Raw genomic sequence first — 24220 nt, 5'->3', positions numbered from 1 at the left:
CCAATCTGCCTGAACAAAAGAAACTTTTCCTTCAAATTTCTCCACAAGTATGTAACATTTCTTACCTACATGTCAACTACTGCCTTCATTTCTAGTTATTGGAAAATAAAAACCATATTTTAAGATTTTGCCTAGGAAAACAAGCCTTCACATGTGGGCTACATACACATTTCTGATACAGAAATTAGTTTAGGTCTTAAGAATATTTTCCATTTCAGAAGAAAATGCATCTGTCAAAGGAAAAAGTTGACCATGTATTTAATCTCTGTTTAAAAGTTGGTTACTGGAAGGAAAAACTGGCTGTGTTTGTTCCAGCTGTGTTTGTTCCTACTTCATGATATAAGATGCTAGCACCTGTCTGAACAAGCTATGCGGGGAGAAAATACCCCAACGCTTTGTAAGATATAGGTCAGTGTCTGTGGCTTATACCAAGGAGGTGTCACCTGCAAAGAGCAGGACAACATAAGAAGTATCCTGTACAGATCCTGCAGCAATTTGCCATTTCACATACATCTTTTCTATGCATGACAACTAAAGAAATGTATGAGGGTTGGAAAGCTCATTCAGAGCAGCATCACAGGATATTTCATACCTAGATCTTATCCAGCCTTCATCAGGACCAGCATAAGTACATAAGCATCGCCATGCTGAGACAGACCAAGGGTCCATCAAGCCCAGCACCTTGTCACTGACAGCGGCCAAAAGAACAAGCAATTTGTCCCCCCATCTTAGAAATACTGTATTATTCCCTCGTCCACTCAATAACATTCTATGGCTTTTTCCTCCAGGAAGCAGTCCAACCCTTTTTTGAAGTCCGCTAAGTTAACCGCCTTAACCACCTTTTCCGGCAGCGAATTCCAGAGTTTAACTACGCGTTGAGTGAAGAAACATTTCCTCCGATTCGTTTTAAATTTGCCACACTGCAGCTTCATTGCATGCCTCCTTGTCCTAGTATTTTTGGAAAGCGTAAACACACACTCCACATCGACCCGTTCCATTCCACTCATTATCTTATAGACCTCTATCATATCTCCCTTCAGCCGCCTTATCTCCAAGCTGAAGAGCCCCAGCCTCTTCAGCCTATCCTGATAGGGAAGTCATCCCATCCCCTTTATCATCTTTGTCGCCCTTCTCTGCACCTTTTCCAATTCCACTATGTCTTTTTTTGAGGTGCGGCGACCAGAATTGAATACAATACTTGAGGTGCGGTCGCACCATGGAGCAATACAACGGCAGAATAATATCCTTATTTTTGTTTTCAATCCCTTTCCTAATGATACCCAACATTCTATTTGCTTTCCTAACCGTAGCAGCACATTGAGTAGAAGTTTTCAACGTATCATCAATGATGACACCTAGATCCCTTTCTTGGTCGATGACTCCCAATGCTGAACCTTGCATGACGTAGTTATAGTTTGGGTTCCTGTTTCCCACATGCATCACTTTGCACTTGTTCACATTAAACATCATCTGCCATTTAGACGCTCAGTCTCCCAAGGTCCTCTTGCAGTTTTTAACAATCTTCCCGCGATTTCACTACTTTGAATAACTTTGTGTCATCGGCAAATTTGATTACCTCACTAGTTACCCCCATCTCTAGGTCGTTTATGAATATATTAAAAAGCAGAAGTCCCAGCACCGATCCCTGAGGGACCCTGCTAACTACCCTTCTCCCTTGTCCATTACTACAGACTTGCTCAGAAAGATGAACAGGGAGGAGAAGGTCACATGAAGTTCTTTACCAATGATCTAGTGTGTTTTAGTTTTATTTATTTAAACAAATGTATAAACTGCATATCTGGCCAAAGCTCACCTAAGCGGGTAACAGAAAATTATGACTAAGACAGAAGACATAAAAAGATCCCCCCCTAAAAAGAAATAGCTGTCAACCCACTCCCAAAAAAATTTGTAACCCCATCCCAAAATAGGCTTTTGCATTTTTGGCACCATCCAGAATTATAAAGACGCAGTCCTCTATCTCTTTTTGAAACCTACATTGTAAATCCACAGTACTTTATTTCAGTTCCTGCATGTATGTTTGCACAAGCGTCGTCTTTTCTATGTATTTAAAGGGATGCATGATTTCTAGTGGTCCTGGCTTTACCCCAGCCACCTGCAGAAGGATCTGTCAGGCACTGAACAGCTGCTCTGGTTGCTTTGGGTAACCATATGCCTGTGGGTGAGGTCTCGCATTACACTTTTCCTTTTGCTCATGCCTGTCCCCTCCTACCATTCCAGGGGCTCCAGGAAGTTTAGCTGTGGTTGGTGGTAAGGGATGACTATCCCAGCACAGACATTATTCTCTGCTTCTCATGTATAAGGCAGTCTGAGGGTTTCCTTTCATTTCATATTCTAAAATGCACCCCCCCCCCCCAAAAAAAAAAAAAAGGGAAGAAGTAGTCTGCAGCAGGTTCCACCTTTAGGTCCAGCTGTAATGGGGAAAGTTCAGAAAGGCTACAGATCACTGCTTAGAGGGATTGGGAGTACGTCATCTGTACATCTTAAGACAGCATAATCACACATCCCAGATAATTACCACAAAATAAATGGAGAAAACTGGGGGTGGGGGAAAATGACGAAATGCCCTGGAGAATGCCTCCATATGGCCCCCTTACAGTAAAAGCAATACCCAAAGATAATGCCCTTGTATCAATCCATAGTGCGGCCGCACCTCAAATATTGTGTTCAATTCTGGTCAATGCTTCTCAAAAAAGATATGATGGAATTAGAAAAGGTACAGAGAAGGGCGACGAAAATGATAAAGGGGATGGGACAACTGCCCTACGAGGAAAGGCTGAAGTGGCCAGGGCTCCTCAGCTTGGAGAAAAGAAGGCTGAGGGGAGATATGATACAGGTCTATAAAATAATGAGTGGAGTGGAACGAGTAGAGGTGAATTGCTTGTTTACTCTTTCCAGAAATACTAGGACTAGGGGGCATGGAATGAAGCTACAAAGTAGTAAATAAAATGAATCAGAGAAAATATTTCTTCGCTCAACTTGTAATTAAACTCTGGAATTCGTTGCCAGAGAATGTGGTAAAGGCAGTTAGCTTAGCAGGGTTTTAAAAATGGTTTGGATGGCTTCCTAAAGGAAAAGTCCATAGACCATTATTAAAATGGACTTGGGGAAAACCCACTGCTTATTTCTGGGATAAGCAGCATAAAATGTATTGTACTTTGTTGGAATCTTGCCAGGTATTTGTGACCTGGATTGCCAACTGTTGGAAACAGGAAGCTGGGCTTGATGGACCTTTGGTCTGCCCCAGTTTGGCAATACTTATGTACTTATATAAGATAGAAAGACTAAGAGCCCAGAAGATCGCTGCCCCTCCTTTCTAAGGTGGACAGAGCTGACTGCAGCAAGAAGTATCACTAATTCAGCACTGGCAACTCCTGTTCTGAGACTTCAGAGAAGGGGAAACCAGAAGGTGTACTGAAGGTGAAAAGAAGACAAGTTTGATAAAGCTCCATAGCACTACCTATTATTTTTACCTTGCAATAAACTTGTACTATATACAAGATGTAATTAAATTGCTGCTGGTCTTCACATAGATTGGACAAATTGGCAATTATGAGCACATTTCTAAAATGATTGTTAAGGAACGTAAGAAGAGACCTGAGGAAACCGAGAAGAAAGGAATTGATGTGCCTGGCTGTGGCAGGATCCCCGGAGGGCCTGAAACTCTACAGGAATGTCCCAGGAATGGAAAGCATCCAATTCGCTTTCAGCCACAACCTTCTGGCTGCAGCTTTAAGTCACGCAAGGTCAGCTCCCAGGGAAAGATTCCATGGGGAAAGGCAATCCCTCTGTATTCATTGACACTTTTGGTAGGTTAATGCAAAGATAAAACAAAAACTGGGAAATAAAGCAATTCCTTTTTATTGGACTAACAATACATTTTTTTGACTAGTTTTTGGAAGCCAAGAACACATTCCTTAGGTCAGGTAGTGGTTTGGGGCTCTGAAAGCTAGTCAAAAAATGTATTCAAGTTAGTCCAATAAAAAGGTACTGCCTTATTTTATATTTTTATTTATTTACCTTTAAAGTGAAATAACAGTTACCACACTGCTTTTACCACAGAAGATCATAAGAGCATATCATCTTTCTTTACTACAGAAACCCAAGTTAAGGGAATGAGACTTGATATACCGCCTACATTCAAAGTAGTCCGCTTATATTATACAGGTACTTATTTGTAACTGGGGCAATGGAGGGTTAAGTGACTTGCCCAGAGTCAAAAGGGAATGCACACAACTGTTCTCCTACACCCTTGCTCCACTTTCACAGGCCATGCCTATCCCTCTTCCAGCACCCCCCCCCCCCCCCCCCCCCCCCCCCCCCCCCGAAGCAACCAAAGCCATGGAAATGCAAGAACTCTTGCTACTGAAAGAAAAAGCTTTATCATATAGAACCAAGTAGTTAGTCATAAAAAGAAAAACAAGGCTATTTGTTCTCCTTGTCTCTTTTCTCGACTCCCTTGAATGGCTCAGTGGACCAGCACGGATACAGACGCCTTTCACCTCCCCAGCTCCAGCTCTACTGTACCTCCCATCATGATTTTCTACTAGTACTGCTCAGCACTTACAGTGTTACCAGACACACAGTTACAGGCCCAGATAAGATAATGAATGGACCATACAATTGAGTGAAAACACAGACAAGAAACTTCACAATGTTTATTTAAAATAGCCATTTGGTAATCAGTGTATAAGGGAATTCTTCAGGGAAAGTCATGAGTCCCTCACAGTTTACTACTGAACTGCAAAGTGTTGGCTGGGAAGGGAAGATACATAGGAGAAAGAACAAGTTAACCAGGCACCAAATGGTTAAAAGTCTGGTGCCTAAAGCTGAGATATATTAATCAGAAAATTCTTTGGAGTCTTCCAAATTATTTTGCTTAACTAAAACATCCTATTATGTAAAGGAAGGGCATCGTATTCCGTTCCAGCACTTGTAAATAAATGGTCCCTGTTATAGTCTATTCAGCTGATGGAGTGAAAAACCCAGGCAACCAATGGGGAGGTGGGGGAAGGGGGGGGAGGGATGACGGTGTTCTGGAATACAGGCCAAGGCATTTAAAAAAACCCTATGTCTAAAGAATCAGAAATGCGCCCTTCACCATGCACAAAATGAGGGTCACTGTGCCTTTAAATGGGAGCTCTTTCAATTACAGGGCCAGGGAGGTCCACTCCAGCATCACTAGCAATTAAAGGGAGAGATAGGTCCCTTGTCTGAACAGTGCCAGACTCTGCCCCCTGATTCCCTGCAGTATTCTTCCACAAGCAGCAAGGGACAGACTTGCAGAAGCTCCAGTGCAGACTGTGGAAAGAACAAGATCAAAAGACAGACAGAAAAGCTTTCATATGCCCAGAGCCAGAAGAATTTTCAGATATTAACCTATCAAGAGCTTCTTGAATTCTAGGATTTAATCCATTTACATTTGTCTTTTTTTTTTTTTTTTTTGAAAGCTTATAGAAATAAGAGATCCCCACTACGACAGAAGCAGACATTTCTGGGGCATGATACCAGGGCTGCCGAGGGGGAGGGGGCAGGGGGCAAAATTCCCCAGGCCCGGGGTCTCTCTCTTTCTTCTGCTCCTGACGGGACCCAAGTGATCGCGTCCCGACAGGAGCAGGAGAGAGAAAACTCTGGCACCGGGCCCCCCTTGGAGGCTGGGGAGGACCCGGAGCTTCCTCCAGCACTGCTCTTCTGCCCACTGCTGAGCGGCTGCTTTTCCTCTCAGGCACATATGCTCGGTTTTGAAACTGAGCATGCCCCGAGAGGAAAAGCAGTCGCAGGGGCAGGCAGGCAGCTTAGGAGGAAGACATCATCCGCTAGCGGGGCCTCAGGATCCACGACAGCCAAGATATTTAGGCAGCAGCAGCAATCGGGGGTGGGGAGGGGAGGGAGGGTGGCAGCGGTCCTGCCCTGGGCCTGGTTCAGTCTCTCGGTGGCCCTGCATGGTACAGACAATCCCTGTCAGACAATTGTTGGCACATTCTCAGAGGAATGAAGACTAAGGCCATTATTATTTCTACTCAATTGCAGCTGAAGACACTGGGGAGCAGAGAGATCAAATTGATCCATGATTAGCAACAAAAAAATACGACATGAGTTAGCAAGGCCCCGGGTCAGTCTTTCTTTGTCTGGGTTGATCTGGGCTGGAGAGAGTTCACAGCCCTCTGGAAGGAAAGACTTTCAGCTGTCGCTCATCAGTGGCCCTCAGATTATACACATCAGCATCTGAAGGGGGCCATTGGCTACCATCACTGCCATGGCCTGGGGCTAGATAGGGGAAGTATGGGTATAAAAAGTGGCAACTGCAAAAGTACAAAGACTAGGGGACAACTCAATGAAGTACACAGAAATACTTTAAAAACAAATAGGAGGAAATATTTTTTCACTCAATGAATCGTTATGCTCTGAATTTATTGCCGGAGAATATGGTAACAGAGGTTAGAGTACCTGGGTTTAAAAGAGGTTTGGATAAGTTCCTGGAGAAAAAGTCCATAGTCTACTACTGAGATATACATGGGAAAGCCACTGCTTGCCCCGGGATTGGTAAAATGGAACGTTGCAACTAATTGGGTTTCTGCCAGGTATTTGTGACCTGGATTGGCCACTGTTGGTCCATCTAGCCAAGTATCCTGCTTCCAGTATGGCTATTCTTATGTTCTGAAAGCTCCTAGTGCCATAGAGCAAAGAAGCCAGCACTGACCACAGTCCAAAGGAGCAGAAGAAAAGTGTTGCACCAAAAGAACTACAGGAAAATGAGCTGGGATTGGAATGTATAAACTTCTGCTTGTTCACCTGTCCACTAAAACCAGTTTTAGTGAAAACTTCAAACAGTATCTTAAGAAAGTTCAGTTAATGCAGTTTCACTTCCCTGCTGTCCCCATATAATCTGTGCAGAAAGAAAAGATATAACTACACACACAAAGTGAAATCCAGACCTTCGCTCTATACCACACTCAATAAGAACCAGATGACTCTACACCATTCCCCCTTCTCAAAAATTTAGGATGAGGCTTGCTTGAAACTCTGTGCTGGAATCCTGGGCTCACTGGAGGGAGATTTACTAGTTATATTAAGAGGCTAGAGAGACAATTTCTGACTTTGGACAGGAGAGGAATCTTGAAATAATCATTCTTAATTCAGAGAAAATACAACCTGGCATGTACAGTACTCTAATCAGGGATACATGAAAAAAATTCCTTATTCACCATACTACACATTATTAAAACTTCACACATTTCAAGGGACATAGCAAAGCTGTTTACATAACCTAAGGGGTAGCACAAACCAGTGACAAACAGTAATAAAAACATGACAAAAACACAAGAGTAAATACTTACACAGTTCGTAAGATATCTACAATAATATAATCTTACTGTAAAGGCACAAACCATCAAAGAGTTGCATTGAGAAACAATTGGACCAAAGCCTAGGAAATGTGTCACAGCTGTGGAAAGATCCACGTTTTATCCTGAGTAAGTGGTTCTTCTTTAAATACTGGTTTATCTCTACCAGCTGTCGCTAACTTCTCATTTTAAGGCCACATGTCAATTGTTAATGCTGAGACATGTTTGATGGTGAACAACACAGCGGCACCCTCCCTCCCAATCATGTAAATTGATTGTACTGTAAGATTTCCAATCCTCCAAACACTTATGTGGCTACAATTCTGAACCAGAAACTGGAAGGAAAACTGCCATCTGTTAATGTGTTTGTTTGCAGTAACCACTGAGTGGTGTTTACAGTACAAGTAATCACAAAACTCTGAAGTTCTAAGCAGGGACTGAGCTCAGTTATTACTCATCTCAAACAATTCTTCACAGTCCAGTCCAAAACAGACCTTCTTGTTGTAGTACTGAAACTGCCCAATGCACCTCACCCCTGCCTTCAGAAGCTCTTCCTACGTCAATAGCGAAACACTTACACAGAGTTCTGGCAGTGCACCTCATTCCTACCCTACAGAAACCTCCATACACAGCTCTGCCAGTACACCTGCCTTACAGAAACCCCTCCTACTCAGTACTGAGTCCTTCGCACATAGCTCTGCCAATGTACCTCACTCCGGTTGTGCAGCACCCTCTGCTATTCCAGCAGACACTCACAGACACATAGCTCTGAATATTTATCTTATTTCAGTTAGCGAGTGAACTGATTTCCAGTTTCCTGAGATGCTGGGTTTATGCCTAGTTCAGTGTTTTGAGGGAGTCACTACTCCTGCCCCCACTTACATTTCCACAGCTTTTATGCTCCATTTACTGATAAGGTGATGAAGCACTAATCGTGTTTCTGACTGGAGAGTGAGACCTGCCAGTACATCTGGCAGCTGGAGATCTTGGTCAGGAAGAAGGCACCAAAAGTAACAGCAAGCACAGGCTCCAGGCTTACAAGCTGCCTACATCATGACTACATCATCAGGTGGAGGAGTGGCCTAGTGGTTAGAGCACAGGTCTTGCAATCCAGAGGTGGCCGGTTCAAATCCCACTGCTGCTCCTTGTGATCTTGGGCAAGTCACTTAACCCTCCATTGCCTCCGGTACAAACTTAGATTGTGATGAGCCCTCCTGGGACAGAGATATCCAGTGTACCTGAATGTAACTCACCTTGAGCTACTACTGAAAAAGGTGTGAGCAAAAGCTAAATAAATAAATAGGTGGGATGGGACTTGATATAGCACCCTTTCTCTGGTTACAATCAAAGTGGTTCACATATTACATACAGGTAATTATTTTGTACCTGGGGCAATGGAGGGTTAAGTGATTTGCCCAGGGTCACAAGGAGCTGCAGTGGGAATCAAACCCAGTTTCCTAGGCAACTAGGCTAATCCTCTACCCATCTAGCAACAAATTTAGGGTCCCTTTTACTAAGCCGTGTAGGGGCCTACGTGCACCCAACACTCGCCAATTTGGAATTACCGCCCAGCTACCGTGTGGCCCGGGCAGCAATTTCATTTTTTTACGTACATCCACTACACGCGCTGGAAACTTTCCGGTGTGCTGCGCTAACTGGGCAGTAATCGGCAGTGTATGCGTGCTGACGATTACCACCCAGTTAACACGTGAGACTTTACCGCTAAGTCAATGGGTGGTGATAAGGTCTCAGGCCCAAAATGAATGCGCGCCAATTTTTATTTTGATGCATGTCCATTTTTGGCCAAAAAAGGCCTTTTTTTTTTTTTTGCAGATGTGCTGAAAATTGGACCTGCACGCATCCAATACACGCGTCTACACCAACACAGGCCATTTGTCGGTGCACCTTAGTAAAAGGACCCCTTAAGGAGGAATGGGAAAAGCACGCAAGATAAAGGCAGGGGGAGAAAAATGGGCTAACTAGATAGGGTTTGTAGTTCTTAGGTAAAGCCAGTCAGTTTTGTATTCATTCATCAGAGGGTTCGCTTCAGACGCACACCCTTGATAAGGTTTGTCTGTCACTTCAGGCATAAGCCCTCCGATGGCTTGTCCATGGACCTATCTACAGCTAAAGATAGAGTCACAGACAGGATTCAATACCATTTATACAACAGTACTTCAGACATGAAGCCCTCTAGGGAGCATCATATTTCTAAAGGGGTATCTAGAAATGTGGTCAGGGAAATGATCCCCTGAAACTAGAGGGTGAGATAATACAATAAACGTATTTCTCGTCAGTATTAGTCGTTAATAAATTTGCACAAAAACAACCCTATCAAAAACAGAGCTCAGGTGAAAATCTTTTTCTTGCCTGTCTTCATGAACCAACAAAAAGAAATACTAGGGCCCAATATTCAAAGAAATTATACCTTCGCTAGTGTTCAGCAAACAAGTCCTCATCCGTGAAAAGGCACACATTCTACAGACAGTCTCAAGTGTTTATCTCTCTGCCCTATCCCAGGTATAAAAGTACTAGTTACCTGTAACCTGGAATGTCCAGGACTCCAGGAATTGTGGTAAAGAGTCAGAAAGACACAGAAGGCCATAGTACTATGAGAATAATCAGTATTTATTACACTTACCAATCAGGAATACAATTAGAATAAGTAATATAATTAATTAATTCTCATATGAGAGAGCAACCGGGACACAATCTCTGACATTAACTCTCTGATTGCCTAGGTCCAGGATTCTCCTTTTATACCTTTTTCTCCCATAGACTAGTATTGGAAGTACAAAGTCAGCATATTCTAGTAAATTCTATCTTACAGAGCAAAGTTCTTCATAAAGATCCTCTATGGTGCAGCCCCAGCGTATATGGATGCCCTTGTCGATCGGCCCCCAAGAAATTCACTCAGAACAGCCCATTCTTACTTAAACCTCCATTACCCTGCGTGTTCTGGACTCAAATATAAAACCACATATGCTTCCACCTTTTCCTATGTCAGTACCCATTTGTGGAATGCATTACCTAAATCGGTAAAAACGGTACAAGATCACCTGGTTTTCAGAAAGTCACTCAAGACCTACTTATCTGGGCAGGCGTACCCTAAAGATCCTGTCATGCCTCAATGACCCCTGGACTCCGACTACTCTAGTGCTCTTATGGACTTCCCTACTTTTTTACCTCTACCTTTCCGCCCCACTTATCCCTTTCCATTTATTGTAGTCGCCTATTTGTTACTTAAATGTTGTAAGCCACATTGAGCCTGCCAGCGGTGGGAAATTGTGGGGTATAAGTGCTGTAAATAAATAAATAAATAAAAATAACACATTTATCATAAGTAAGGTTAGGAGGCTGTCTTAGGTTGCAGGCCTGAGAATCCCGTAGTAGGGGGAAAGACTCGGTCCTGATTTACCCGTTACGGCTAGGCAACTGCATGAGCACCAGGTGGTAGATAGTAAACAGGAGAGACACTAATGTACTATATTTGTGAGGTACGGTGGCTACGATGTGTAACAGATAAAGGATAATGTGTAGCAAGACAATAAGGTGTAGGTGGAACCCTTTGGTCTTATTAAGGTACTGATTGACACTTGGTTACAAGGGACGACGATCTTGCATGGATGCATTATACATTACTGTTCATTAATATTTAGATATTCGAAATCGGCATGAATTTCATCTTGTTCAGGTGCAACATTATGAAGCATTCTTTCGTATAACACATATTGTCCGCTAGGCTCTTGCTGGCTTAAGGCAGTTTCAGTTGAGCGTTCTACTAATCTTCTAACACAGGGTATAATACAATAATCAAAAAGTATAAAAACAACAGCAATGATTGTGGTCAGTCCAGACAGGAAGTAGTACTTCCATTTTTCCAAAGGCATTGTCCAACCAGCCTATCCAGGAGGTATCAATGCCTTTCTGCCAACTCGCCAGTCAAAGTACTAGAAATACTAAGGCCCAATATTCAAAGAAATTATACCTTCGCTAGTGTTCAGCAAAACAAGTCCTCATCCGTGAAAAGACACACATTCTACAGACAGTATCAAGCCAAAAATTCCTATAAATGGCCAACAACATCCCATAAAGATACATCTTCCGCACCCTGGTACAGTCAATGGTAATAAGTCATCTGGATTACTGCAACGCACTGTACGCTGGCTGCAAAGAACAGACTATCAAAAAAACTCCAAACAGCCCAGAATACGGCCGCAAGACTCATATTTGGAAAAACTAAATATGAAAGTGCAAAACACCTAAGAGAGAAACTTCACTGGCTCCCACTTAAGGAACGCATTGCGTTCAAGATCTGCACGATTGTACACAAAATCATTCACGCAGACACCCCAATCTACAGGCTAAACCTCATGGACCTACCTCCCAGAAACGCTATAAGATCATCCCGCAAATTTCTCAATCTGCACTTCCCAAGCTGTAAAGGACTAAAATACAAGCTGATGCATGCCACTACCTTCTCCTACATAAGCACGCAGTTGTGGAGTGCACTACCTACAGCCCTGAAAACTACTGACGAAATAACTAACTTTCGCAAATCTCTGAAGACATACCTCTTCAACAAGGCCTACAAAGAGAACCTATAGCCTTACTAAACTACCACGCCAAAACGAAAGGTCACCTTCTATACCTTCCTGCCTAACACTCTCCTTTTTCTCTTCCCATACTTAATCTCTGTGCATTACTAATTGTATCTGATATCCTGGAATGACAATGTCATAACAAAACTCTGTAAGCCACACTGAGCCTGCAAATAGGTGGGAAAATGTGGGATACAAATGCAATAAATAAATAAATAGTAAAGAGACCGAGCATCTGGAAAGCAGCAATTTTCATCTCTATTCAATCAGCCTAGGCCTGCTGAAAAAACGTACTGTATGTACAGTCTGTGCTGCTCCTATTGTATCAGTTTAAACGCTGCCTTTAAGCCTCACGCCATGCTGCTAAATATCAACTCCTAAATGTATTGTTTATTCAATATAGAGCACAAGCTAGAATAAAGACAAAGAAAATAATTCCAAAGTATAGCATTCACTGAGCTTTTAGTACAAATAAAATAAAGAGTAAAACTGGAATGAAAATAAGTTTCAAACTGAATCAATTATAATTGTCAGAATGAAAACCCAAAGAAGTGGCCAGAAAAAAAAATATCCTTTATTAGGCTGTGTGCTGTACCTGATACTAGTGAATCATGTATGAGAGCACCACCATACTCTGCAAAACGTGCAGTGAGGTCCATAAAGCCTAACAAGGCAAAGAATTAATTCCCTACAGCAAAGCGTCTTCTGTAAAATCAAATTGCATTTTTTTCTAGCTCTATCTTGTCCTGTTTTGTTCTATTTTCCGAACTATTCCCCATAAACACATGGCCTGAGGGATCCCAACACAATACAGTTATAACAAGTATCTGTAAACACATTGATCCACTCAAACACACCCCTCCCCCAAGCTAAGCAGTCCAGAGTCTTGTTTCTCTTTGATGTAGTTTCACCCCCTCATCTGTTTGGAACATAGTATTCCAGCCGTGTTTCACCAAGACCTTTTTAAAGCCCCACAAAACGAGCACCATCCCGGCATCTAATTCTGAATACTGGTCGTGCAACATTGTATCCTTTGCACCTTTCCTGTTGTGGTTCACCATTGTGCCAGCAGAACCTAACCTAACTTGATACTATACGGATATTTTTCATTTAGGTTCTTCTAAACCCCCTTCCCATTTTATCCATCGCTTCCTCAGGAAATGAATCCACTTGAGTATACTTTATCCCTTACGCTATGTAGATTTGGAAAAAATATTAACTTTATGATCTATAAGGCATTCTTCGAGAATCTAAGTCAAAAACAATCGCCTCCACGTTCCGCTAAAACCGCCAAACTCATATCACTAGTGTCCTAAGTCCAGAGTTGAACTACCACGTCCACAGCAGGGAGAGAAACAGCCCCGAGGAGTGCCCAAGAGTTGCAAAACCCCTTCCCCACCGACAAACCCGAACCTCATCCCCTCCCCCCCCCCAAACCCTCTGTGATCAGCGCTCCGGCTCTTACCGCCAGTGGGGGAAGGTCGGGATCCAGCTGGGTGAAACTGCTCAGGAGCACCGGGCTAAGATCTCCAGCCACTTCCAGCCTCACCTCGTCCCAAAGACTCCTCATCCTGCGTGAGCTCTCGAACATCTTCGGCGGGCTGTGCGGCTGCTCATGGCGGAGACAGAGGTGGGCCAACGGCTGCAGCGACAGATACTCTCCGGGTAGCAAGACGCATCCCGGGCTCAGATGACACTACACTCTCGGCTGCTGAACCAGCAGCAGGAGGAGGGGCGGGGCGTGATCCCCAGCAGAGGGGCTCCGCCCACGCATGACGTCAGCTCCCAGGCGGCTTCCCAAAACACGCACTGGATCGCAGGACTCGGGAGGGGGGGGGGGGGGATCCGGAGTTCTCGCAGGTCCCTATGGCGAGCAAATGAACCAGCAGTGCATCACTTTCACTTCTGGGGCAAAAGGTAAAAGACGGATCTGGCCTTTACACCGTCTCCACTTCTGGGCTAGGGGTTGTTTCTGGTTTATTGATGTGCGCATAGGACAGGAGCTAACTCTGTGGGTGCTTCAGCACCCCTAATATTGGAGTAAACTGTGTCCAGGGAGCATTTTGATAAGTTGGCTCCTATGGATGCCGGTATTCTTTTATTATAATTGTATACCTTTGATTGTTATTACATAACATATATCTAATGTTAAGTCAACTGTAACAAGGGCTGGGTGCAGGGTTTTTCACCTAGAAAAGTCTGAAATTACAATACGATGAAACTCTCACAAATCCTAGCCATTTGGGGGAGGGAGGGGGGGTTGGAAGTCCAAAAGCAGCAAATACACATTAGAACCGTACCGGGCTCGCTCCTGCCTCCCCATATTGCCTGGATTTTTTTTTTAAGGTGCCAGAGAAGGACTAACGCAAGCCAAGGGCATAACACGAATTTCTGAGAGCAAATTGGTGAGCTACAGTCCGATCACAGGTACTGTTTTAAAAACATAGCTCAGAAAGCGCTCAATAATCAAATCTAAAATCCAGATTCAAAAACAGATATCCAACTGTATTTTCATTGCACGAGATTGCTCTTTACCGATGAGTTTCAGACACCCCTTTACAGTAAATATTCTAAGTCAAAAGCACAGCTGATTCAGCCTTTGCTTGTTTGTCACCAGCTGAGGGGAAATCCCACAGCCTGTCACATCTCTCTTGATCAAAATGTTAACAGACCTTCTTTGCCCCTGTGTCACTTACAGAATTACAATGATTCAGATTTTCAGAGGCTACCACAATCTTGACTGTGGGGCTTCACAGTTGTGTCAGGTTTTAATACATTTTCTTTCCCAAAATATATAACCTGCCTTTTCACAAAAAGTACCTGTGGCAGATCACAATATTTACTAACATTTTATTAGGAAAATTTTCAGCAGAAAGCAGAGGAAGCAATTAGGTCAGATAATCCCTGGCAAACATCTGGAAGAACACCCAGGTCTTGATTCAACATCTAATAACCACATAATACTTAGGGAGTTTCTTCCAGCAGGAAACTCCATAAAAGTGGAACAACACTGCTTCCAGATACCGATTTAACACTTTCAGACATATCTCAGGATCACATCTCAAAAAAACATGGCTGCAGGATTGCAGGTCTATTTTCCAGTGGACTCTGATGATTTGCACTTCACATTTTCAAATTAACTTACCCAACAGCTTAATATAAATATTAAAAAGCATGGGGGAAAGAAGGGAATCCTACCATACAATCCAGAGGTGGCCGGTTCAAATCCCACTGCTGCTCCTTGTGATCTTGGGCAAGTCACTTAACTCTCCATTGCCTCAGGTACAAACTTAGATTGTGAGCCCTCCTGGGACAGAGAAATATCCAGAGTACCTGAATGTAACTCACCTTGAGCTACTACTGAAAAAGGTGTGAGCAAAATCTAAATAAATAAATACCCTAAGTAACTTGTAACTCTGGGTAAGTCACTAAGGGACCCTTTTGCTAAGCCGCGTGGGTGCCTATGCACGCCAAACATGCACCAAATTGAAGTTACCGCCCGGTTACCGCGTGGCCCTTGCGCTAATTTCAACTTTGGAGCGCATCTACTACGCGCATCTGAAAACCCATCAAGGTGGCAGTAAGGGCTCCTATAGTGCCGGTTATGACATGCGCTGGGAATGGGAACTACCGTCGGGCTGCTGCCTGCATTGGGCTTACTGCTGCTTTGTAAAAGGGGCCCATAAGCAGGTAGGCTTGCTGCAGAATGAGAAGGTGCTGTAGCACAACCCTTAGCGATCTACCCTCCAGAAAGGATCCAAGCCATTGCAAGGCGATATTCCCTATTCCCAATCCAGCCAGACATCTAGCACGATCAATAGTATGGAAAGATGCTGAGAGGTTCATCAGAGACAACGAAAACTCATTACATTTGCCTAACTCCTGTCTGTCTAAGCCATCCATACCATAATCAGGCCTAAAATCCTACTGAGCTGAAATGGATCTAAAAAAATAAATCATACCTATAAAAAGAATTTATCAATAACCCCCTCCCCCCTTTTACAAAGCTGTGCAGTAATGGCAACACAACCCATTCACTTTAAATGGGCTGTGTTGGCATTACAGCCCGGTTTTGTAAAAGGAGGGGGGTAAGACTGCAGTGGCATTCCGAGGGGCGCTGACACCCGGGGCGGATCGCCGATGCGCCCCGCCCCCGGGTGCAGCGCCACCCCCGTACAGCACGACCCCCCCCCCGGCAAAGGGACACCCCCCACCCCGGCGAAAGAACCCTCCGGGTGCAAGCCGCTGGGGGGGGGGGGTGCCACGTGCCGGTCAGCGTCGTTGGTTTCCATGCTCCCTCTGCCCCGGAACAGGTTACCTGTGCACCCGGGGCAGACCGCCCCCCCCTTGGTACGCCACTGTAAGACTGTTCCAGTGCTTGGAGCCCACCAGATCAGGCTGCTATATATTTTACAGAGTATATATATATATGTATGCATAAGCAGTGACACCCAAGTGCATAGAGAAATAACCAGTATATCAACATTTAACAAATATATGCATACAATTACAAGGAAAGAGAATCATCGAAAAAAACACACCTGCAGCCAGAGATCAAATACACAAACATGTACAAATGTGTTTTATATACATGCTATCCTTTCTCGATACAGAATTATCAGTCCTACTAAACAATTTTCAGATGTTGACTGTCCTTCTCTCTGCTTCCCTGATGAGCCAAGGGTAACACCAGTCCATGACAAAAGAAAGTCTTGGGTTTGTATCATGTGTGCAACTGCCAACCCTCAAGTCAGCAGCAGAGAGTAAAGTTCAGGGTAGTGCAAACTGGGAGGATCCCCTGCTCACAGCATAAGAAGGTGAGATTGAAGGGAGACTAGAAGGACACTGAGTGACTGGAAATGAAGACAGGAGAATGATACTGTTCCCTTTGGGGGCCAGGTGGGTATAATCTGAAATAAAGGGCAAACCTTTTCAGGTGACCCGCCCTATCTTCTGATCAACTAATGCAGACACAAATTATCTATAATATAACACAGTAGTTCCCAAACCTGGTCCTGGAGGCACCCCAGCCAATCAGGTTTTCAGGATATCCACAATGAATATTGTAAGGAGGTTGGAGGGTCTAAGCAGCTCAGGAGGAGGTATGGGGCCAGACTACATTCCCCACAAGGCCCTGAGAGAAGGGATCGGGGTGGTAGGTCCCAAAACCCGGTATGGCCCCCACGTGGAAGGGAGGGGGAAAAGGACTGGAGAGAGCAGCTGCGATGGCAGGCGAGGGCCAGAAGGGGGAGCAGGGATGACAAAGCTCAATACCCTTGGGTTAGAAATCAGTACAAGATTCCTTCCACCTGGGAGGGGGAGGAGGTCTCCAACCAACAGCCTAGCAGAGAAGCAGAGTTAATGGAGTGTTTGGAGGAAGGGGAGGCTGGAGAGACCAACACACCAGGTTTGGAGGAACCAGTGGACATGGACTGTAATTGTACTTTGGGGCAGAGTTGCAGGGACTGAAGGCAGTGGGTGGTCACAGGAGTCAATTAGCTGTGTTGTGGGCGGTGTACTGCCATTCTGCAACCACCCAAGCGGAAAGACTTTTAAAACTGAAACCCAGGCTGTTGAACTGGGGGAGAACTTGGATTTAAAGGGAAGTTTTTTTCTTGTTGCTTTATTTTGGAAACTGAATGGGACTTTAACTCCTTGAACTGAGATTTTGTGGAGGAGGGGAAATAAACTGTTTGGAACTAAAAGCTGTGTTGTCTGGAAGGACTTTGTTTGTGGACTGCTAAAGGGAGCCTACCACCCCTGAAGGTTTGCTACTGGGATTACAGTTATTACAATATTCATGAGAGAAATCTTTTGTTTTTAAATCCTTTATTCAAATTTTATAAGATCTCACAAAACAATGAGACATTGCAATCCACATTAAATTTACAGGAAAAAAGAAAATTATTAAAGAAAAAGAATAAAGATCTTTCATCCACAATTAAAGAAAATCTGGATCCAAGACTTTAGAAATACAATATAAAGGGGAAAAAAAGAGAGAGAACACAATTGCTACCTCTGTAAGTCTAACTCCAGCCTGCTATTCAGGGAGGGCATACAACATTCACTTCGACTCTTGCATCTAGAAAATCTTTAAGCTGCTTGGGGTCCATAAACTGATACTGTTTAGACTCTAGCAATACATTACAAATACAAGGAAAACGTAAAACAAAACTTGCTCCTACAGCCTCGACTCTGGGGCGCAGCGCCAAAAAGGCCCTCCGTCTCATCTGCGCTGGCTTAGAAAGACCAGGAAAAATTCTAATTTTTGAACCCATAAACAGTCTTTCTAAGTGTCTTAAGACATTCATGAGAGAAATCTGAATGCAGTGGAGGCAGTGTATGCAAATCTCTCTCGTGAATATTCATTGTGGGTATCCTGAAAACCCGACTGGCTGGGGTGCCCATAACACAAAGGTAGGAATGAGAAGAGGTCAGGGAAGCCCAGCAGATCATCACTGACTCCTGCTCTGGAAATTCATATGAATCAGAGAGAGATGTTTATTCAAATCTTCTCTGAGTAAACAGCAACTGACTGTCACAACAGACAACTCTGATAAATGAAAAAACAGCTGCTAGTTCAAGCCATCATTTTGCATTCTTGTCCTTTACATTACATTACGTATGTCAGTGGTTCCCAAACCTGGTCCTGAAGGCACTCCGGCCAGTCAGGATTTCAGTATATCGACAATGAATATTCACAGTGGCGTAGGAAGGGCACGGTGGTCTGCCCCGGATGTACGCTGCTGGAGGATGCAGAGAGCAGCTGCGTGCCTGTCGGCTCTGCTGGTTCGCTGCTCCCTCTGCCCCGGAACAGGTTACTTCCTATTCCGGGGCAGAGGGAGCAGGGAGCCAGTGGAGCCGACAGGCGTGCAGCTGCTCTCTGCACCCTCCAGCAGCCAAGAATGCACCCGGGGGGGGGGGAGGGGGCTTGATGCGACGGGGAGGGGGGTGTCATTGCGCCGGGGGGGGGGGTAGTGCTGCACTCTGGGGGGGGGGGGAAGGATGCCACTGCACCCGGGAGGAGGGTGCGCAGCGGCGATCCGCCCCGGGTGGCAGCCAACCTAGGATCACCACTGAATATTCATGAGGTAGATTTGCATACCATGGAGGCAGTGCATCCAAATCTTTCTCATGACTATTCATTATGGGTATCCTGAAAATCTGACTGGCTGGGGTGCCTCAAGGACCAGGGTTGGGAACCACTGACGTATCCTATATAATAATTCTCACCTCCAACGTTCTAATCTTGCTGCCTGTGTCTGTGGCTCCTTTGGAGTTGCTGAGCTAGGCTCCGTAGTCAGGCTGACGTCACCATTGCAATTATGCCGTGAATTTCAGAACCCGCGAAAAAAGAAAAAAAAAACATTCCATGCCTCACAGCTGATCCATGTCCAGCGACCCTCCTCTCTCCCCTGCCCCCCCTGCAGCCACCCATGTCCAGCGACCCTCCTCTCCCCCTGCCCCCCCTGCAGCCACCCATGTCCAGCGACCCTCCTCTCCCCCTGCCCCCCCTGCAGCCACCCATGTCCAACGACCCTGCTCTCTCACCTGCCTCCCCTCCAGCCACCCAGGTTGTGTAGCGAATTCTTCGGGGCAGGCAGGAAAGATCCCCGGTTCTGCCTGCCCACTGCTGGCGCTGGCGCTGACCCTCCCCCGCTGCTGGATCGCTGTTCAAAATGGCCGCCGACACTTACAAGGGCGGCCTCCAAGACTACAGCAGACGTCTTGCGAGTCCGCCATTGGAAGTCTTGGCGGCCATTTTGAACAGCGATCCGGCAGCGGGGGATGGCCAGCGCCAGCAGTGGGCAGGCAGAACCGGGGATCTTTCCTGCCTGCCCTGAAGAATTTGCTACACAACCTGGGTGGCTGGAGGGGAGGCAGGGGAGAGAGCAGGGGTGTTGGGCATGGGTGGCTGTAGGGGGGCAGGGGGACAGGAGGGTCACTCGACATGGGTGGCTGCAGGGGGAGAGGAGGGCCGCTGGACATAGGCGGCTGCAGGGGGGGCAGGGGGAGAGGAGGGTCGCTGGACATGGGTGGGGGCAGGTGGAGAGGATGGTCGCTGGACAAGGGTGGCTGGAGGGGGGGCAAGGGAGAGGGAGGGAGTGAGGGGGGTCCTGAGACCAGAGAGGTGGGGTGGAAGGGGGTCCTCAGACCATAAAGCGGGGGCCCTGAGAGGGGGGGTGGGGGCACACACTCACTCTCTGTCTCTCACATACTCTTTCTGACACAATCTCTGTCTATCACACTCTACCTCTCTGTCACACACACACAGTCTCACACACACAGACACTCTGTCTCTCACACAAACACATACACACTCTATCTCTCTCATTCTCTCTCTGACACACACACACGCTCTCTCAAACATACACTCCGAGAAAAACCTTGCTAGCGCCCCTTTCATTTCTGACAGAAACGGGCCTTTTTTTTACTAGTGTTCTTATATTCCATAAGAGTAGCCATACTGGGTCAGACCAATGGTCCATCTAGCCCAGTATCCTGTTTTACAGTGGCAGAAACCCAAATCATGGCAACACTCCATACTACAATCCCAGGGCAAGCAGTTGCTTCCCATGTTTGCCTCAATAGCAGACTATGGACTTTTCCTCCAGGAAATCTGTCCAAACCTTTTTTAAACCCAGATACGCTAACCGCATACTGATGCATGAAATGTGCCCCAGGGCAGAGGAGAGACTATTTTACAAGAAGTTGGTTGCCACTTTGCTGCAGTCAGTTCATACATAAACGAGACACTATTTTTTACACCATCTTCATCTGCAGATCTCTTAGGGGCCCTTTTACAAAGCGGCAGTAAGCCCAACCCGGGCTTACCACGTGCCAATATGGAGCTGCTGCTGGCCCAATGTGGCCAATAGGACACTACTTTCCAGCGTGGCAGTTACCCGGTGGTAATCAGACAGCGTCGTGTGCTACTAGGTTACCACCAGGTTAGCTTGGGAGCCCTTACCGCCACCTCAATGGGTGACAGTAAGTGCTCTCTCTCACATGGCCATGGCTATTTTCAGCCATTTTTACCCACAGTGGCAAAAACGCCCCCCGCCCAGGGCCAGTCTTAGGCAGAGGTGACAGGGGCGGTTGCACAGGGCCCCGCGCTCCTATGGGCCCCACATCTCTTGGCACATCTGTCCTGTCTCGGAACACCTCCTTGCTCCGTACCTTAATTTGCTTCCACATTTCAGTAGAGAGCATCAGGCAGTGGCAGCGATTTTCATAACCCGTCAGCTGCCGAGCCTAGAGCTGCTGTGTTCCATCCCCTTTTGATGTCAATTCCTGCTTCCGCAAGGGTGGTATGCAGCAGCGAAGAGGCTCAGCTTGGCAGTTGATGGGATATGAAAATCGCTGCTGCTGTCTGCCACTCTCTACTGAAACATGCTGGATGCACATCAAGGTATGGGGGTGAAGTGGGGTTCTGAGAGCTCTAAACCTCCCTTTCAACTCTGATAAATTATGGCTTATGGTGGCAGATGTGTGGGGGGGGGAGGGGTCCCAATGAACTGGTCTGCACAGGGCCCCACAATTGCTAAGACCGGCCCTGCCCCCACCACTAGTGCGGGGCCCTTTTTACTACAACTTAGTAAAAGAGCTCCTTAATTCTTTGATGACGGATTGCTCTTTCTCTCTACCCCTTTCTTCTTTCATACCAGGGGCGTAGCCAGACCTCACGGTGGGAGGGCACATTTTCGTCTGCTGCCCCGCTGCCTCACCGCCGCCCTGCCGCTTCCCACCCACTGCCGCAGCAAATACCTTGGCTGGCGGGGGCTGAAGTGTTGTTCAGCGCCAGTCTCCGGCGCCGCCGCATTGCCTGCCCTGCTCTGTCTTCCCCTCACGTCTGGCTTGCTCCTTTGAAAATGCTCAGTTTCAATAAAAGGAGCGTGCCGGATAAGTACATAAGTACATAAGTAAAGCCATACTGGGAAAAGACCAAGGGTCCATCGAGCCCAGCATCCTGTCCACGACAGCGGCCAATCCAGGCCAAGGGCACCTGGCAAGCTTCCCAAACGTACAAACATTCTATACATGTTATTCCAGGAATTTTGGAGTTTTCCAAGTCCGTTTAGTAGCGGTTTATGGACTTGTCCTTTAGGAAACCGTCCAACCCCTTTTTAAACTCTGCTAAGCTAACCGCCTTCACCACTTTCTCCGGCAACGAATTCCAGAGTTTAATTACACGTTGGGTGAAGAAAAATTTTCTCCGATTTGTTTTAAATTTACTACACTGTAGTTTCATCGCATGCCCCCTAGTATTTTTGGAAAGCGTGAACAGACGCTTCACATCCACCTGTTCCACTCCACTCATTATTTTATATACCTCTATCATGTCTCCCCTTAGCCATCTCTTCTTCAAGCTGTATAGCCCTAGCCTCCTTAGTCTTTCTTCATAGGGAAGTCGTCCCATCCCCGCTATCATTTTAGTCGCCCTTCGCTGCACCTTTTCCAATTCTACTATATCTTTCTTGAGATGCGGCAACCAGAATTGAACACAATACTCAAGGTGCGGTCGCACCATGGAGCGATACAACGGCATTATAACATCCTCACACCTGTTTTCCATACCTTTCCTGATAATACCCAACATTCTATTTGCTTTCTTAGCCGCAGCAGCACACTGAGCAGAAGGTTTCAGTGTGTTATCGACGACGACACCCAGATCCGTTTCTTGGTCCGTAACTCCTAACGTGGAACCTTGCATGACGTAGCTATAATTCGGGTTCTTTTTTCCCACATGCATCACCTTGCACTTGCTCACATTAAACATCATCTGCCATTTAGCCGCCCAGTCTCCCAGTCTCATAAGGTCCTCTTGTAATTTTTCACAATCCTGTCGCGATTTAATGACTTTGAATAACTTTGTGTCATCAGCAAATTTAATTACCTCGCTAGTTACTCCCATCTCTAAATCATTTATAAATATATTAAAAAGCAGTGGTCCTAGCACGGACCCCTGAGGAACCCCACTAACTACCCTTCTCCATTGTGAATACTGCCCATTTAACCCCACTCTCTGTTTCCTATCCTTCAACCAGTTTTTAATCCACAATAGGACATTTCCTCCTATCCCATGACCCTCCAATTTCCTCTGTAGCCTTTCATGAGGGGAAGACAGAGCAGGGCAGGTAATGTGGCGGCACCGGAGACTGGCACTGGATAACGCTTCAGCTGGCAGGGGTTGGGAACCACCGCCAGCAAACTCAAGGGCCCACAGGAAATTTGGGGGGGGGGGGTCCCAGGCCCCTGAGGCCCCACGTAGCTAGGCCACTGTTTCATACCCTTCATGTCATCTGAATTTTTATCCTATGCATTTTGTTTTTTATTAGGGTCTGCAACATCATCTATCAAAGATCTAGAAGCAGCATTTTTGGCAGATCCCTGACAGTCCTTGAAGAGTCTGCCATTCCTGTCCTCTTCCATTTCTTAATGGGTGGAAATGAACAATGCAAGACTTCCTGGGGCATACTGAGTGCCATGGGTTTGTAAGTGGTTCCTTGGCAGCACTTGTGCATTGAGTTTCAATCATTACTCTGTATTTATTTCTGGAACAGGTGGCACGGTTGAAGAATGTTCCTTACAGTTTCACCAGGCTTTACAAAGATTCATGGGTGGTTGGTTAGACAAAGACCTCTATTAACCTACCCTCCCCTATGACATCTTTGCTAAAATCGCACAGCAGGGAGGACCAAGGAAGTGTGGACACATTCTCTGGTAATGCTCTGGGTTTCTTTTTTTAACTGGACTGTATCTGATGCTGGGAAAGGGACTGTTAACAGTTTAAATATTCAGTGCAACTATTTGGTATGTAAATGCTTATGTAAGCTGTTATGCAATTGATTCCTTTTTAAATTACAGTGTCTCTAGCCTGGTGTTTCATTATTGACTGCTATTGTAAGTTATACAGTACAGTCTCAATTGTCTGACTTTTGCTAACCTGACAGGCTTCCCGGTGACATCATCATGTCTCTTTCCATTTTCCGGCCTAGGACGTTTCACACCTGAGACAATTTGTTTCAGACCTGGGACCCTGCTTTTACAACCTTTGTTTGTGCATTGTTTGAGGAGTCACCATTGTTTTCTGTATTATCCAATTTTTCACTTATCTGACAACAGGTCAGTCCTGCTTACGTCAGATAATCAAGACTTTACTGTATCTTTTTTTATCCAAGAAACTCATGTTGTTGGGGGAAAATGTGGGTTTAGAACACTCACAGCCCACTATTCTTACAGTAATACTCTGGATTT

The 24220-nt window shown here is 45.6% G+C and overlaps 1 protein-coding gene across 3 annotated transcripts in view; it reads right to left on the bottom strand.

The window, feature by feature from the left end:
- Positions 1-24220, bottom strand: part of RALGDS (ral guanine nucleotide dissociation stimulator) — a 122931-nt gene that overhangs the window by 49377 nt on the left and 49334 nt on the right. The window contains exon 1 of one of the 3 annotated variants that reach the window (XM_030207756.1): positions 13428-13641. The exons of 1 other annotated variant lie outside the window; for it this stretch is intronic. In XM_030207756.1, coding sequence (XP_030063616.1) covers positions 13428-13553 — 126 coding nt within the window. In that variant the 5' untranslated portion in view covers positions 13554-13641. Of the gene's footprint in view, positions 1-13427; positions 13642-24220 lie in introns of those variants that run through there. One more of the 3 variants, XM_030207754.1, reaches the window with a different exon arrangement.

The sequence above is a fragment of the Microcaecilia unicolor genome, chromosome 6 (assembly GCF_901765095.1).
Source record: "Microcaecilia unicolor chromosome 6, aMicUni1.1, whole genome shotgun sequence".
Taxonomy (NCBI): Eukaryota; Metazoa; Chordata; class Amphibia; order Gymnophiona; family Siphonopidae; genus Microcaecilia; species Microcaecilia unicolor.
Note: the sequence above shows the minus strand (reverse complement) of the source record. Positions and strands in the feature narration are given on the sequence as shown.